This window comes from Macrobrachium nipponense, chromosome 39 (genome assembly GCF_015104395.2).
Source record: "Macrobrachium nipponense isolate FS-2020 chromosome 39, ASM1510439v2, whole genome shotgun sequence".
NCBI lineage: Eukaryota > Metazoa > Arthropoda > Malacostraca > Decapoda > Palaemonidae > Macrobrachium > Macrobrachium nipponense.
The window spans coordinates 4345801-4363445 of NC_061099.1; the positions used below are offsets into that span (position 1 = coordinate 4345801).

At 39.9% G+C, this 17645-nt stretch overlaps 2 protein-coding genes across 3 annotated transcripts in view; one reads left to right on the forward strand and one right to left on the reverse strand.

Moving 5' to 3' along the window:
• Positions 1 to 13614, reverse strand: part of LOC135210051 (bax inhibitor 1-like) — a 37385-nt gene extending 23771 nt beyond the window's left edge. Inside the window, exon 1 of the mRNA XM_064242842.1 lies at positions 13287 to 13614. Coding sequence (XP_064098912.1) covers positions 13287 to 13336 — 50 coding nt within the window. The 5' untranslated portion in view covers positions 13337 to 13614. The remainder of the gene's footprint in view (positions 1 to 13286) is intronic.
• Positions 13615 to 14764: 1150 nt separating this feature from the next.
• The window catches only part of LOC135210046 (tRNA (guanine(26)-N(2))-dimethyltransferase-like), a 178835-nt gene continuing 175954 nt past the window's right edge, over positions 14765 to 17645 (forward strand). The window contains exon 1 of one of the 2 annotated variants that reach the window (XM_064242829.1): positions 14765 to 14946. In XM_064242829.1, coding sequence (XP_064098899.1) covers positions 14780 to 14946 — 167 coding nt within the window. In that variant the 5' untranslated portion in view covers positions 14765 to 14779. Of the gene's footprint in view, positions 14947 to 15134; positions 15175 to 17645 lie in introns of those variants that run through there. The other variant, XM_064242833.1, reaches the window with a different exon arrangement.

The window sequence follows — 17645 nt, forward strand, 5'->3', positions numbered from 1 at the left end:
AAAGTGATTTGTTTACCTCCCAGTCGCGCGGCGCGCGACTGTCGGACAAGCAGTTAACTACCGTTCTCCCCCCTTGTTCGAAGCTTACGACCGTTACCAGCTGCGCTAGCTACTTCCTATTGTTAAAGGACCTCAGGTTTGTATTAGTTAGGAAAAATGCAATTTTCGACAAATTGTCATTTATAACTACACATAAATTTTGACTGTATTCTGCATTACGTGGGTTGAACAAATTTGGTACTTATAATGTAAAAGTGACTTTTTTTGAAGACGGGCCAACTTACTCAGAGAAAAGGTTTCGAACGCACTCGTTACATAACTTATGACAGCATTTCTTCCCTCTTTCTCGATGAATGATTGGCTATACGTAATGAAGGCTATACCTCTGGCAACAATGACATACAAATTTAAATACAAGCAAAGCAGCACACCTTTATGAACTCCGAAACCTCTCCACTGATAACTGTCATAATGAACAATCCAACAAAATATGTTAATAAATACAAAAACACTTCGATTATTAGTCTAACTCCCAAAATAAGTTTCCTAAGAAATTACAGTCTACTTTATAGGTCACAATCAGATTGACAAGATGTAGGGAATAGTTGGTACTTTTCAAAAACATAGTAGACAAGCTTGATTTGATAACTGCTATATCCAATGTCAAGCAATTTTTATCTATTGGCTATCTACCTATTTACTGAAAAAAAAAAAAAAAATAGCCGGTACCGTATTTTGGCTTTAAACCTTCACCAATAATGATCGTCAGAATGATGACTTCATTAGGCTCCACCCACTTTGGCCTCGTTATAATTCAGGATAACACTGAAGGCTATCATGGGCATTGTTGGATTAGAAAATTTAACTTCTGGCTATAAAAACTCATTTCTCGAGTAGTTATAAGAAGTGCTAAATGCTCCTCAAGGATCCCAGCAGTTGGCCTAAACATTTAATTCATGTATATTACTGCTATACTGTTGCGGCACTACTGCTACAGTAGTATTACTACACTAGCACAGATACCCCACCCACATCTATGTATCGTTCTGCCATCCATAAAGTCTTTGGGTTTCAGAGACGATGTAACAAGGTGAATGAGTTTCTGCCTGGTGGATGGGCGGGGCAACATTTCGTCAAAAGGTGTTTACCTTGCTTACGTAATGAATGTTTTTCGACTCTTGGCTTGTAATCATTGGCCATGGCGTCGGCTAGATAATTTTTACTCTATAAAAAATAAAACCATCAGGTTTAGGTTATTGATAATGCTGAGAAAATTTGTGTGTGGTTGTAAAATATGTTATTGTAATGATACAATTAAGTTTGTTCATACTTACCTGGCAGATATATATAGCTGTATTTTCCGAATCCGACAGAAATTTAAACACTTACGACACACGCAGTGGGAGTCAGGTGGTTAGTACCCATTCCCGCCGCTGGGAGGCGGGCGTATCAGGAATCATTCCCATTTTCTATTCATAATTTTTATTTCCACTGTCTCCTGAGGGGAGGTGGGTGGGTACTTGATTAATTATATATCTGCCAGGTAAGTATGAACAAACTTAATTGTATCATTACAATAACATTTTGTTCATAGAAAACTTACCTGTCAGATATATATATAGCTGAATCCCACCTTTGGTGGTGGGAGTAGACAGAATAGAAGATTTTAGGAAACATATATATGCAGATAATTGATATCTGATTCCTTACCTGTTAGCATAGCTGACTTCGTGGTTACTGCCGCGTAAGTCTGCTCGTGCTACTAGAGTTGCCAGCGAGGTAGAGACCTATATAGCTGGTGCACTCCAGATGATCTGTCAACAGGGGCGAGACCACGACGTGACTAGACCATATTGACCATACCATGAGGGCTAAGAAGTAAAATAAATATATATATAAAAATATATATCACCACCTGACCCACCTAGCCAAAGTTAAGGTGTGTTAACTAAGGCTTAAGAGTTAAGAAGTCACCGTTGTCGGCGACTCAACTACTAAATTAAGAGCTCTTCCTAACCATTTTCTACAGGATAGGATGAGTGGTACTTCTTGCCCCCAAGATTGTGTCCGCAGACACGTATGGCCCTAGCGAGCAGCAGATCTCATATGCCATCTTCACATCTCGCAGGGAGTGTGAATTGAACACAGAGTTGCTTCGCTAAAACATGGTACTCAGGATGTTGCTGAGTGCCATGCTCTATTGAAATGCTTCCGAGGCCGCGCCCTCACCTCGTGAGCATTCAAATCAAAAGATTTCAAATCTTTGTGCAAACACAAAGAAGGAGCTTTTTTTTTTTTTTTTTTTTTTTTTTTTTTTTTTTTTTTTTTTTTTTTTTTTGAAAGACCTCCTTAACAATAAAGCCAGGGTGTTCTTCGATATGGGCAAGTCTGGTCTTTTCGGAACACTGCAGATTGTCCGTACGACTTTCGACTTTCTTGAGTTTTATGTAGATAAAACTTGAGAGACCTGACAGGGCACAGGACTCTCTCTGGCTCCTGCCCACTAACTTGTGCCATCCTTGCTTCCAAGCTCCTGGCCCAAGGACAAAACGGGTTTCCATTCTTAGGCCATAACGAAAAGCTTAGAGAGCACACCGCCTTGTGTTCTCTAAAGCCAAAACTTGTGACGATGGCTTAAAATCTCACTAACCCTCTTTGTCGTATCTAGGGTGGTTAGAAAAATGCCTTCCTGATCACATGCAAGAAGTTAACAGGTAGGAGATGTTCGAATGCTTTGACATCAAGAACTTCAGACTATGTCTAAGTTCCATATTGAAAGCTTCGATCTGGACATGCACAGTCAGTCCGTCTGTACTAACGTCAGGTGACCGACCAGTTGACCAGTCAGACGAATCAAGGACAGCAAGGCTGTACCCTGAAGACCATAAGGCACTATTCTTCGCTGAAGGATGAGTGTTTGGACTGCCTGGGCGATTCAAGCTAAGCAAACCTTGGGGGGTGTATCAACGCAACCCAACGTCGTTAGCGAATCAACTCCTGAGCCACTCCTGACTCGAGCTTCTGGGTGCCAGGAGAAAGGAGCGAGGAGCAAAAAGGCGATTCAGTCCCTAAGGACGAATGCGCCTGACAGTCCAACCTGGTCTCATGTTAAACGATCATCGGGGGTGTTATAAACGCAACCGACTTCGTCAACAAGAAACTCAGGGCTACTATATGTCTCCTGATCTCGCACGAGTGTCTGACTCCGAGAAAACAGGTGAGACAAAAAGTAGATGCGGTGAGCGAGTACTTTCGAGATTTCACAGAACTCAAAGATCGTGAAGGGATTTGTTGTTTGACAGAAGCAAATCTCTGAGCCCAAAGGCCGTCAACAACATATTTGCGTATTCTTTAATAGTTGTGACTGCCAGATTATACCATTCTTCAAACGGAAAGGGAAGTACTGCAATCTTATGCTGTCAACATCTCGATAGTCTGAACGTAGTCAGACTCAGAGCGGAGAGGTTATAGGCTACCTTTCGTGTTAAAGGAGACCGACTCCTCTCGGGAAAAGGTCCCTTGAAGGACGTGACCTCTGTGAATCTAGGGTCTTGAAGGCCAACATGGGCGATTGCGTCATTGTCGCTCCTGTGATGATATAAATCATCTTATTACATTTCCTAAGTGATTGAAAAAGGGGAAAAGAGACTAAACATCCATCCCCGTTCAATATCATAGGATGGCGTTTAATGTTACCGCTCCCGGATCGAGAAAAAAGGGAGCAGAGAAGAAGAAGCTCCTTCGTCCTCAACCTAGCGAAGAGATGAATGAAAGGACGTCCCTAAAGTCTCCACAACTCTCAACATACTTCTAAAGAAAGATTCCACTCGAAAGTCAGTAGTTGCTGCCTTCGATCGAGACGATTCGAACGGACTTTTGCAATCCTGTAACGAACCTCTAGAGGATCGTTCCATTCTACGGCCTGTTTGTTATAATAGGTCTCTTTCTCGTAAACCCGCACCGGGACCGAGAGAAGATACTTCCTAAGATATGAGAGAGCTGTGGAAGATCAGAGTTGATATGGACCATGGTTCCAAAAACTCGTTTCGAGGACTGGAGGGACGACTGAATTGCTTCCACTTCTTTCAGATTATGATCCAGGACATCTGAAACCCTCTCCAGATGTCCCGGCCACCATTCCTTTTTCTATCACCTCAAGAGATACTTAACGCACCGAGAGATGTTCAGAATCATTCCTAGATCTTTAATAAAATTTCAGTTTCCCGGTAGGAAAAAACTGTAGAGGTCTGAATTGCAGTCTATTCAGGGAAACAAACTTCTTTAGGAAGGAAATGGTCCCCAGCAAGCTCATCCATTCCCTCACACAGTATGTTTACTTCCCTAATAAGGCTGCGCTTTGCCTAAGCAAGAGAGCATATAATAGTGCAATGTTGTGGTAGACTCGTAGTCCTATACGTGCGGTAACGAGCACCGAAAGGAGTAAGATATCTCTGTAGAACATATTAAGGCCAAACGAATGCAATGTTTATTTATTCATGTAAGAAATCCCCTCAATCTTAGGCTAAAGTCCGTGATTGTAGGGCAGAGATACAGTTCGTCAGTCAATCCCGCAGGAGAGAGAGACGTAACTGCCAGCACAGAGATACGGTTAGTCAGTCAATCCCGCAGGAGAGAGAGACTTAACCTACAGCGCATGACAGCGAACGAGTTGGTACTGGCTCGTTGGACTGGAGGAGAGGAGTCAGAGGACAGTGACAGCAGCAGCTTACGATCGTCCGTCCATCGTCGGTCTCTTAACTTTATGCCTGGGTTGCCAGCTACCCTATTCTATGAAGAAAAAGGTCCCGGTTATTTTTTTAGGCATAAAGAGACTCTCAAGCTGGTATATTTAAGCGAAACAGAAAACGCTAAATATACAGAAGCGTTTGTGTCGTCAGAACACTACCATACAACGGTAAAAGATAAATCGGAAACTCCTGGAAGGCTGCAGGGAGTAACGATTAAATGTCCTTAAAATGGACCATAGACCTCTCGGTTGCCATCCGAAGAGGTAACTACAGCAAGCGTATATGACTTGAACCAACCAGAAATAAAATAACGCAAGGCAAAATATGAAATTAAATCACAATAAAGTTTGTTCATACTTACCTGGCAGACATATATATAGCTGAATTCGGAAATACAGCTACATACATATTCTGACAGGCAAGTTTCATGAACAAAATTAGGAGAATCGAAGCAGTCAGCTCAAGCTTCTTATGTTATTGGACATAAGCGTTCATTGACGTAGTCTTACAAGTCTATTTCTTGTACGAGTCTGCGAATGACGAATGAGAGCTCTTCCGAATCTTGTCAATAAGAGCTTATTCGCTTACGCAATATCAAGTTAATGAGATGTTTGTCAATGAGAAACTAACCCATTTACGGGACAAAGAGATATTTTATCAATGAGGGGATACCCCACTTACTTGACAAAACGATAGTATATTGTCAATGGGGGAAAGTCACTGAATTGACAAAACGTAATCCAGGAAGTCGAGCATTTTTATTTTCCGATTCCTGTCTCAAACGAGGAAGGGGCAAGAATCCTGTTAAGAGACTGGGCTTACGTCAGGTAGAACGACGATGTTCAATTCGGCAGCGTAGTCCCGACTAGGAACTAACAAAATCTATCATCTGAAAAGCCCATTTCAGATGGGCTAAAAAGCTGGGCAAAAATTATCCTGGGAAGAGGAAGAAACTCTCCAACCAGCCTCTCCCGTATCACAACTAATGCCTGCTAAAGCTTAAAATTTATTGGCAGTATGGCAAAGGCAGTCCTGTCTTGCGCTTTCCTGAAAGAGCGTTACTTTTGATGAGTGCCTTTGCAAGAATCCTACTGAACGTTGCCGTGAGTCCTGACGTGCAGGAACATCGAGCCTTTATAACCCGTAACTGCCTTATCGCAAAGTCTTGACTGCGGTAGTGGCAACTTAAATTTATTGGCAGAATGGCAAAGCTTGCGGTAGAGCAAACGAGAACTTCCCTTGAGCTTTCCTTAATTCCATCCACCTATGCGAAAAGCAATATTAATTGACAGAGACCTCTTGAACTCACGAAACCCGATGTCTTGCTGGGTTTCGAAGAAGAAGTTGTCTGTTCACTTTAAGCTTACTCCGAAGCACTGCCTACTTCACACTTCTTTGCAGGTGAGGTAGAAGGTATCATCGAGGTAGAGGTTAAAAATTCTTTAAGCCCAAATCTGAAACAAGAGCTTGAAGAGTTCAACAGAAACGTTCAGCCAGGCGACACACCTGGCGTGCGCTGGTGCACGCTCGGCGTCCACTGGAGCGCGCTCGGCGTCCACTGGAGCGCGCTCGGCGTCCACTGGCGCGCACGCTCGGCGTCCACTGGCGCGCGCTTGGCGTGCACCCGCGCGCCCCTGGCTTGGGCGTCCGCTCTCAAAAGCTTACTGCTACTATGACTTCTTTTACGTATTCTCGGTGGGAAAGACGGACACGAGTTCAGGCGACGTTCGCCTTCTTACTTCTCACTGAAACGCATAACGAGAGAGAGAGAGAGGACGTGAAGCGTTCCTCTTCTATAAAGCTTCTATTTAGAGGGCGCGAGTCCATCCGAAAGCTCCAACCCCTGCGCGGGGAGGACGCTTCGGAGGACGAGAAGCAATCCTTCAGGATTCGTGCACGTGCACGCACTTAGGCAGTCTGGGGATTTTCATCAGAAACTGCCGAAGGCACGCCAGATCGGTGGGGGTTCCTCGTAACCCTCCTTCGGCTTTCGACATGCTCTCTCCCTCGTTCTGGAAGTCAAGCAGAGGTCCCGGCCTAGAGGCGAAACGAGGCCGATCTGACGCACCCTCCACTACACAAGGGGTATCACTGCACTTCTGCACTTCACTTTTACTCTCTAAAGCAAGCACTTTCGATTCTAAGTTACGAATCGAAGGAGTAATCAGAGAAAGGGCAATTTCTCTACAGACACTGCTTAGGGCCCGAAGGCAACACTGCAGGGTTAGGAGTAACAATTACAGAAGTAGCACTTCACAGCAATGAAGGAGAGCGAGCACCTCTCGTAGACATATACATAGCCCGTAGGCCATACTACAGGGTTATGCAAAATAAAGTCTACAGGAACGGTTAGCAGGTTCAACTTACCCTGACTTTTGTTACTGATTAATTGCGTACATACGAATCATACGTCTTCCTTACGGAATTAGACATGTTTACTGATTAATTGCGTACATACGAATCATACGTCTTCCTTACGGAATAGACAAAGTCTCACACTCCTTACATGAACAAATCTCAACAAAGAAGCAAGACCCATACCCCTCGTACATACCAAGTGCGAATCTACCGAAGCTTTCGGTAGCCACCCCCTATCTTTGCAGACAACCCCGTCTGAAACTAGCCTAACTAGACAGATATTTTATGCAAAAATGAATCAAATTCAAATCAATTTAAGATAGAGTATGCCTAGCCACAAAATCCAAGTGAATAAATCAAAAGACAATTAGGATACTTAGCGGCAATGAAGTTTCCAAAATCCTAAGACGGAGGTACTGAAAACATGTGTTTTCAGCACCGGCGACAGAAAAAATTATGAATAGAAAATGGGAATGATTCCTGATACCCGCCTCCCAGCGGCGGGATGGGTACTAACCACCTGACTCCCACTGCGTGTGTCGTAAGTGTTTAAATTTCTGTCGGATTCGGAAAAATACAGCTATATATATATCTGACAGGTAAGTTTCATGAACAAAATACATATGTCAACTTTCAGCTACCGATGCTTTGATAAGGAGCAAAGTCCAAAAAAACCATGTTACAGAGGCCCTGAATCTCATAGTAGGTAAGGTTAAATTAGGATAGCAAAGGCCTACATTCCTGTAGTTCACCACTATTACCTAGCCTACTGTAAAAGGCTACTCAAGAATAAAGGGTATGAAAACTACTTCCCCTTCAGAACCTGCGTTTTAAATTTGTACCGACAAGTAAAACTGAAAACTACTGCAACCCCGTAGTTCACCAGCTACCAGTTTGTGCACAAGGAACTAGGTGCAATGTTTAGTTTCACCCCCTTGTGAATGAGCAAAAACATATATGACAGCAAACATCAAAAACCTGAACCAAAGAAAAAAATTATAATAAACATCCCAGTTTTACTGAACGTTTACCACCCACATTAGGTTGGATTAGCACACATCCCCATAGGTATTTCAGTAGTTTTTGTAAGACTAAGCTAAAATTCATAATGGTTATTCTAAGCAATAACTCTGCATGGACTGCAAGGAACGTTTCCACGAATATGACAGCCACTAAGGATTAGGGCATCAAATGTATTTCGTTGTGTTTAGTACTAGCCCCTGGGGGTTAATTACATTCGACATTCCAAAAGTAATGGTAAAGTCTTAATAAGCAACCCAAATCCTATAGGAATCTGTAATTTCCAAAGAAATACCAGACGCAAAGTTAGTACCTATATCTACCAAAATAATTTCCACTGAACTTTCTCCATTAAGTCTATTGTTAGGCCTAACTGCTGCTTGAAATTTACAGGTAAAATAACCATTTATAACTACTTCAGAACCTGACTTACTTTTAAGAATAACTGAATGATGCCTTTATGGATTGGAGGGAATTCTGCACTTAGGCCTAAACTAATTAGTAGCTATTCACCTAAAGAAAATACTGCACCTACTCCCCAATTCTTAAGCAGCCAAGCACAAGTAGGCTTAGGCTCTAGTCGTTAAACTATCTCTACCTGACATCATCCCTTTGTACGGTACTTGTTATTCACAGACATACAGATACCCAATTCACAGTATAACACCTGACCTAACCTAGGCCTATCTAAACTTCCTTTGAACTACTACACTATGCTGAAGGTACATGAATATGTGGTCAGCTGAAAGCAAATAAAAATAGGTCGGTCTATCACTTACTTAACATCTTTACAGCCTATATCTTAATTAAGGGATGGTAATTCTGAGCCCGCATTCCATAGTAGACTATGGCACTTGACGTTTTCCTATGTTATTTTACTTACTGAGCAAGAATTTAAAGTAATATTAATTCAGGCGACTGTAATTAAACCGTAATTTACCTTTGAAGACTACATGATGGTACAAGGGGTGCGATGTACTGACGTACAGAGTTCAAAGGTAAATAACAGATTAGTTACAGTAGACAGGCAAAATATTACCTTAAATTCTTGTAAAGTAAAATAACAGGAACATGTCAACTGCCATAGTCTACTTTACCGCGGAATGAGAGCTTAGAATTACCATCCCTTTATTAAGATATAGGCTGTAATAAAGCCCAATAAAAATGTTTAAGTGAAAGACCTTTAGCGTAGTGTAGTAGTTCAAAGGCAGTTGAGATAGGCCTAGGTTAGGTCAGGTGTTATACTATGAATTGGGGATAATTCCAAGCCGTATTCCGCGGTAAAGTAGCCTATGGCAGTTGACGTTTTCCTATGCTATTTTACTTACTGAACAAGAATTTAAAGTAATATATATTCGGCTGACTGTAATTAAACCATAACTTACCTTTGAAGACTACATGACGGTACAAGGGGTGCGATGTACCAACGTACAGAGTTCAAAGGTAAATAACCAATTAGATATAGTCGACTGGCAAAATATTATCTTAAACTCTTGTAAAGTAAGTAAAATAACACACGAAAATGTCAACTGCCACAGTCTACTTCGACTGAACAATCTTCGAAGTTTTTTGGTTCGGGGCCAAGAAACGTAAACAAACTGCCACATTTGAATTCTGGTAGGAAGTGTGGGATACGTAACCACCAGGGAGCCATATGTCTGGTGAGGGGAGGATGGGGTGGGGTACTGGGAGAGGAAGGCACAGATATGAGTTGGGAACGTGTTACCAGACGGGGGGGGGGGGGGGGCCTGTAATCCCCACCTCAAAGAAAGGTAATCTTAGAAGTGTAACATATAGTTTATGACAGGGAGAAACACTGCCTTGGATCCATCGTACTCAGGTGGATCAACCTTATTCACACAATATTTAATTAGTGGAACACGAATACAATTATGTACATATTTAAGGATACCATTCAAAAGACTGAAGTTCCGTCAACATAATGTGATATATGAAAGCACCATTCGAACTAAAATAAGCATGTGAGGTCTTCGTAAAATATGTTTTCAAGGCAGTTTTTAAATCCAATATGGCGTCGTCCACCTCCACAACTGAAACTCCACAGTGCTTATTTGATTGTAATTACATACACATTTTGGTCTTAATTCACTCCAAATTGCATTTAACTACGTTGCGGTTCCTGGTTCCTAAGCGCTCACTCCAAAAACACAGTTGCGGGCAACACATGACTGCACTGTTTATGAGGTGCAAAAAAGTTAAGTATATCTTAGTTTTACCAGACCACTGAGCTGATTAACAGCTCTCCTAGGGCTGGCCCGAAGGATTAGATATTTTTACGTGGCTAGGAACCAATTGGTTACCTAGCAACGGGACCTACAGCTTATTGTGGGATCCGAACCACACTATATCGAGAAATGAACTTCTATCACCAGAAATAAATTTCTCTGATTCCTCGTTGACCGAGTCGGGAATCGAACCTCGGACCACCGGATTGGCAGCCCAGCTCGAAAACCACTCGGCCAGCGAGGAACTATGAGGTGCAAAGCTTTATTCCCTTTACTTTACTCATTATTTAGTTTAACTTTATGTTACTTCAAAATGTTTATTTTAATTCATGCCTATTATCCCTTTTTTGCAACCAAATTAACCCCCAAAAATTACAGATATTTCTAAATAAGATACAATCCAATACTTCTAGCCTTGTCATCACTGAGCACACAACGGCAAAACTTCACTGTTGCCAATTTAGTGGAGCTTCACACATGCGCCGATGCATTTACAAACCATTTCCATGAATTCTAGTTGTCATAGTAATGCAATAATGATAAAATTGCTCAAATATGTATATATACTACAAATAGACATGCTAATTTCAGTATTTCCCCGGTTTTGTGTAGGTCTTATACCCAGTTTCGAGGGTTAACACATACCAATTGGCAACATTCATAAACAACAGAACGCGAACAACACCGTAGGTACTGTTCACAGCAAAACTGTTGATATTTGAGTCAGGAATCTACTTATTTTTCTCCAATGAATATTTTCAAATTAATAATCGAGAATCCTGACTCTACTTATTTTTCTCCAATGAATATTTTCAAATTAATAATCGAGAATATGTAAAAAAATTTATGCAATTCATGACCTTATACTGATGTTTAACTATTTATTTAAATTATTATCTAGTGCACGCTTCCTCTTCTTTCTACCAAAAAAACATGAGTTTCCTTGGATGCGCCAGATGGCTGGTGTCATTGTTCACGATTGTTGTGAAGAAAGTGCCCCAGCGTCTATGGGTACAAGTGGAGTGCGGATTTAGCAAATGGAATGGAAAGTTTATTGACAAGTGACTCCGCAAACATCGAGATGGCGTCAATCTTCTAAATTTTTGGTGTTTTAAGTAAAAATTTTGAAAGCGTCATGGAGGTATGTTTGCACTGTGCATAGCTAGACTTTATATTCTGTTTAATCTTAAAATATGACTTTAATTTCTAACTTTGGAGAAAGTATACTTCAAAAGGAGAGTAGAGGTCTCCAGCTGTTACTCTCGCCAACGATGACTTGTGACTGGTGCCCATCTCCAGTGTCAGGACGTGTTAAAGTACTTTTTCGCAGGGTGGATCCACATGTAGCCAAAACTGGATCAGCTAGTCCATTCGGTTGTTTCCCCTACTAACCTAACCAACTTAACCTAGTAGAACGTGTTACCTGACCCTGGGGGGGGGGGGGGGGGGGGGGGGGGGGGGGGGGGGGGGCCTTAAAGGATGGCAATCTGAAACATAGGCTCCCCCTATAACATGGTGCATGCACAGTAGGATTCGCGCATCAAAATAGGATTCAGCGTCGTAACGGCAGTAGTAATAGGTGGATTCTGGCTATGTAGCGGCTCCATTATCAGTTTATCGCTTTTTTCAGCTTGGGTATTTCTACAGAAGCAATCCGCAGTGGCCTGGACTATGGCAATTGACTTTTTCTTATGTTATTTTACTTACTGAACAAGAATTTAAAGTAGTAATACTTATTTGGACGACTAATTAACCGCCAGGGACCAGTACTAAACACAGCGAAATACATTGGACGCCCCAATCCCTAGTGGATGTCGTATCCGCGGTTATGTTCATTGCAATTCGTGTGGAACTATTCTTTAGAATTACCCTGCAAGGAACGTAACCGCGGATACGACATCCACTAGGGATTGGGGCGTCCAATGTATTTCGCTGTGTTTAGTACTGGCCCCTGGCGGTTAATTACAGTCATTTGAATAAACAGTACTTTAAATTCTTGTTCAGTAGGTAAAACTGCATAGAAAAACCGCAACTGCCATAGTCTCGGCCGCCGCGGATAGGTACCCTAGATCTACCTCAGCTTGTATTTTGTGTTTCAAATGTCATAAATAAGAGGAAGCAACACAACATGACAAGACCTTCCCAAAAGTGTTTTACTCCACCCATAACCCCGCTTTCCCTTCGGTACCCCTTACCGTAGGATAGAGTTAAAGTTCAACAGTATATTACAGGTTAATTACAGCTGGCCAAAAAAATATTAATCAAAATTCTTGTTCAGGAGGTAAAATTCTATAGAAAAACGTCAACTGCCACAGTCAAGTTCGCCTAGATAGCTATACGGGCTTAGATCTACCCAAGGGATCATTAAAATAATCAGAAAATCCGGATATCAGCCACAATAAGTAGGCTTATGGTTTGTTAACCTCGTCAAATAAAAGGAGAGCCTAATGAACAAATAGCGGAGGCCTAGGCTACACTTTTTTTTTTTTTTTTTTTTTTTTTTTAGGTCAGTAAATGGTATAATTGTAGTAAAACTATTAACGTAAACTAATTAGCCCAGATGTAACTTGACGTAAGATAAGAATAAAAAAGAGATTGTAAAAACAAAGACAACAGCCTAGCAAGATGTTAATCTGTAGGCCTAGGGTTGGCATAGGCTCGTCCAATAAAACTTAAGACTAGTAATAAGCATATACCCAGGCTTTTAAGTAGTTAACCGTTTTAATTACATTAAGATTTACTAAATATAAATAAATGAAAGGAAATAAACGTAAAATAGTCGACAACTAGGCAATTGTCACCCGATGTCATCAGTCTAATCTACGTGACTCTGGTCAGGCCCTAAACACATGAGACACCTTTTACCCCTTTTTTCCTAATTAAATCTAAACAACAGGCCTCTCATTATACTCACAAATCCGCCGTGAGGCCCTGGGCGAATCCCTTCAGGTTAATCCCCTCCATTCCGCCAACTACGAAGGAAATAAAACGAAGAGAGAGAAGAAAATCCGAGTTTCGTCCTTCACTATCTCAATATCCTCTCACAAATGGCGACGTTCGTTCTTTTCTTTCCCCAAGTAGTGAAATGGTCTTATTAATTTTTTCTTCTCCTTTCCAAGAACTTGATTTGTACACTAAATCAGGGGAGTTCATATACTGACACGTTATTGTAAGGGAGGTGGCGGAAGGAAATCAAAATTATATTCCCTTCGGGCGAAATTACATCAGTTAACCTTGTGCCGGAGCGTCGACGGTGTTCAGACCTGTTACCGATGGCTTAATCTGGCAAATAATTGGACAAATATCTTTTGATAGACGAACAAAAATTCAATTTACTCTAGAAAATGTAATATTTTAATATAATGATTATAAAAATGTACACTAAATGTAAATAACCCCTGCAATAAACTCTAAACTAAGTCCAAACTAATACATTCAAACAGTGACATTTACGTCATTCTACGTCACAACCCACAAACTTGACGTGGAGTTCTATCGGGCGGTTCATTTAAAGAAAAACTTGATACTTTTGTTTTTGTATATATATTACGAGTATTCTTTTAACTTTACAAATAAGGTACTACGGCCCGACTTTAATATATGCTCTTTACAATATTCTGGTACCTGCCTAGCCTTATTGATACCCTACTGAGATTTAAGTTTATTGTAGTTTCAACAAGATGGTTACTTTATTTTAGGAAAAGGGAATGATATTTAGCATTTATCGACGTGAGTTCAATTTCTAGACACATTTAATAGGAATTTATGATATTTTGTGTTAATTGTTATATTTTCATGTATCCCAGCATATCAAGCTAAAATGAATGTTAGTAAATTATACCTAGAACCATTTCTTTATCCAATTTACATGCGTCCATGAAGGGCACATATTGCATTTTCTCTGTTAATACATATACGGCTCAAATATAACTCAGTTTGTTAAGATTTATATAAACTGATATACATTTCATCTTATGGGTGTTTCCAAGGAGTAATAGACTGATAACGATAAAATTATTCTTTGATGTAACATTTATTCTAGTTTGATCTCCCATACATTAACCATAAATTATCAGTAACTTTTAGAATCCAGGTGTTCTCAAAAAAGGATTCCGATGTTGCATCAGTATGCCTGTGAGAAAATCATCATCAGTCATAGGAATGACTGTCTTTTTTTTATTGTTATCTTCGACATCAATTGAGCACTTAAATTTGCATTGGCTGCCTGTAGTTTGTTATAAAATATGCAATAGTACGTAACATCTTTTTTATATAAAAATATAGTTCAGTACATAGAGAGTATTTGATAATTACTAACTTGATTTTTTTAAAACCAGCTTGGCACAATGGCGGTTAAGGGACTCAAGTTGTTTACTAACACTTGAGACACTTTTAACGTGTGTTTTTATGGTGCTTTTACGTTGCAACTTGCATGGAACCAGTGGTTATTCAGTAACGGGACCAACGCCTTTACGTGACTTCCGAACTACGTCGAGAGTGAACTTCTATCACCAGAAATACACATCTCTCGCTCCTCATTGGGATGGCCGAGAATCGAACCCGCGACCACCGAGGTGGGACGCCAACACCATACCAACCACGCCATTGAGGCGCTCACACTTTTAACGTGACGTCCATTAGGTTCTAGTTTGTGCTTTGACTGCTGTCAATGAAGAAATAAACATTAAATATGCTTGCATGCATCAAACGTGATGCAAAAAACTTGAATGTGTAGAAATAGTAGGTGTGAAAAACAAGATCCAAAGTTGCCAAACTTTAGTTACTACCTAGGTAGTGTTTAGGTAAGTAAAGAGAATGGAACCGTATAGATAGCCCTATGCCTAGTTATCTTTTATTTTAATGGCTGATCAAAGATGCCTACACTAACTTGCTAATGAAAAAAGTAAGAAAATTATTATTGTTTATGTAAACTATTATAAATATCTGCAACTGCTACCTACCTATATGGCAGATAATTGATAGGTGTTCAAAGGATAAATGTTGTGTTTAAACCAATAATGATTTATATTATAGGTGTTTAGGGTTGAGATTTTGGAAATTTTAATTAACCAGCCTACCTACTTATACTCTACATTACTAGCTGGAATGATGGATTGACTCAGTACAGATCCCCATGTTTAACAATAATGGGGCACCAGGGTGGGAAACTGGAAATTTTGATTGAAATGGAAATTAGGCTAAGTGAATTATAGGCTACTTATACTCTGCTTTTTTTTTTTCACTGTCTATCCGCCTGTGGTGTTTTGTATGGTAACACTGCGTCCCGGGGCTTTAGATAGTTACGCTATGTGTAAGTTTAGGTAAATAAAGGATATCTGGGTGTACATTTGCAACTGAAAAGTGTTTTAATAATTTACTGTATGCGAATTACACCGTTAATATTCGAAATAGGCTATTATTATAATCCTTGAATGTAAGCTGAATGTAACTATCTAAAGGCCGGGACGCAATGTTACCATACAAAAACACCATAGGCGGATGGACAGATAAAAAAAAACAGAGTATAGGTATTGTATGCAATCCAACATGACTGCCTAACCTAACTAGGGCACTAAAGCCTATCTGACTAGACAGTGGCCCACACCTTCCATCCATACTCTTAAATTACATAAATTACAATAATGCAGCTTGACGTAACCTATCCTAACATTGACCTAACATGTGTCGAGTCATACCTGCCTAAGGCCTCTGCTTTTTGACTCTTAACCTAACCTGACCAAAGCTGCTGCAAATCATAGGATAATACCTAGCTATGCTTGGTTATTTGATATCCAATTTATTGCTATTTCTGCCTTCACTGAAGCTACCCTAACCTTGAAGATTAATATTTTTCCCTAGTATGGTGGACCCATATGGGCAAACCAAGGCTCAATGAAGCCAAGTTCTTTACGTAACTTGCGGCACTTCGTGGATACAACAGAAAGGGAATAATATTGTTTGTTTATTAGGAAAATGGTAGGCTAATCTTTGTTATTTGGATATTGGTAACCTTTATAATTACGAATAAGACCTAAGTGCATTACACTAAACTGAAGCTGACATATAGAACGGTCTTACAAACAAAAAAAAGCATGCAGACATTTGTAAACATAACCTTTTGATATCTGCATCCTATCAATATGTTGTACATTTTCAACTATTTTCTTGTAAGAATAGTCCTAGAACTTACAGATATGTACAGAAATACTTGAAAAACCTATTAATGTGTATCAAATACAACTTTTAAAAGTAATACATATTACTATGATTCAACAGTGTCGAATATGATTGATCAACATATACCTACATAGCAAAGCAAATGCTGTTGAATACATGGAATATGTCTTTATCTAAGCACATTTATTTTGAAGAGATATACGGCAAAATAGCAAAATACATCTATTGTAGGTCAGTGGCAGATGTATCTGAGTTAATGTATTATACATAAATGAGGGATAAAAAAAATTGCTACTTGAAATAGTGGATGGAAAACAAAAAGAGACAGGAACCAGCCCATCAGCCTAACCAGTTCTCGGTGACTAAGCCTTGCAAAGACTGCCTTTGACTAGTTTGAAAAAAGACTTTTTCGTTCTGATTTGCTTGTTTTAAGTTTCATGTCATCAAAATTAGGTCACGTTACTCACGTATCTAGGAGGTGTATTTTGAAAGTAAGGAAAGTATTAATAAACATGTTGCTCTTCAGTTTGTGTATATATATATATTATAATATATATATATATATATATACTATATATATATATATATATATATGAAAAGGACTTGTGAATAGAGAAGTTAACGAGCACTATGCTTAGTGTAAAGAATAAAGAAACTGATATAGAGCCTAGAACCATTTGAAGCCTGGAAAAAATATTAAAGCAAAAAGCTCAGAAGTATTTCAAGTAGAGAAGCCACTTATTATTCTTCTCTTATGTAAGAAAATGAGACAGATACAGACAATTAGCCTCTTGTATGAAAATATAAAGCTCAGTTGTAGTTAAAACTCAATAGAACTTTGATATATACTGAAATACCCTGTTCAACTCTCCAGCTTAGTACTACAGCCGCGTATAACTGAATAGAAAGTAGCTTTATAGACCTTGGTAGTCATCACAAGACCTGCTTTTGTGCCCCTAAAAGTGCCCTTCAGATCTGTCCACCGCGGGTCATTCGACAGAGTGAGTTGTAGAGAGGAAACTGATTGAATGAATACATCATAAGACTAAGTAACGTTTGTATCATGTGCAATTTTTTGTGGAGTCTGTAATGAGAG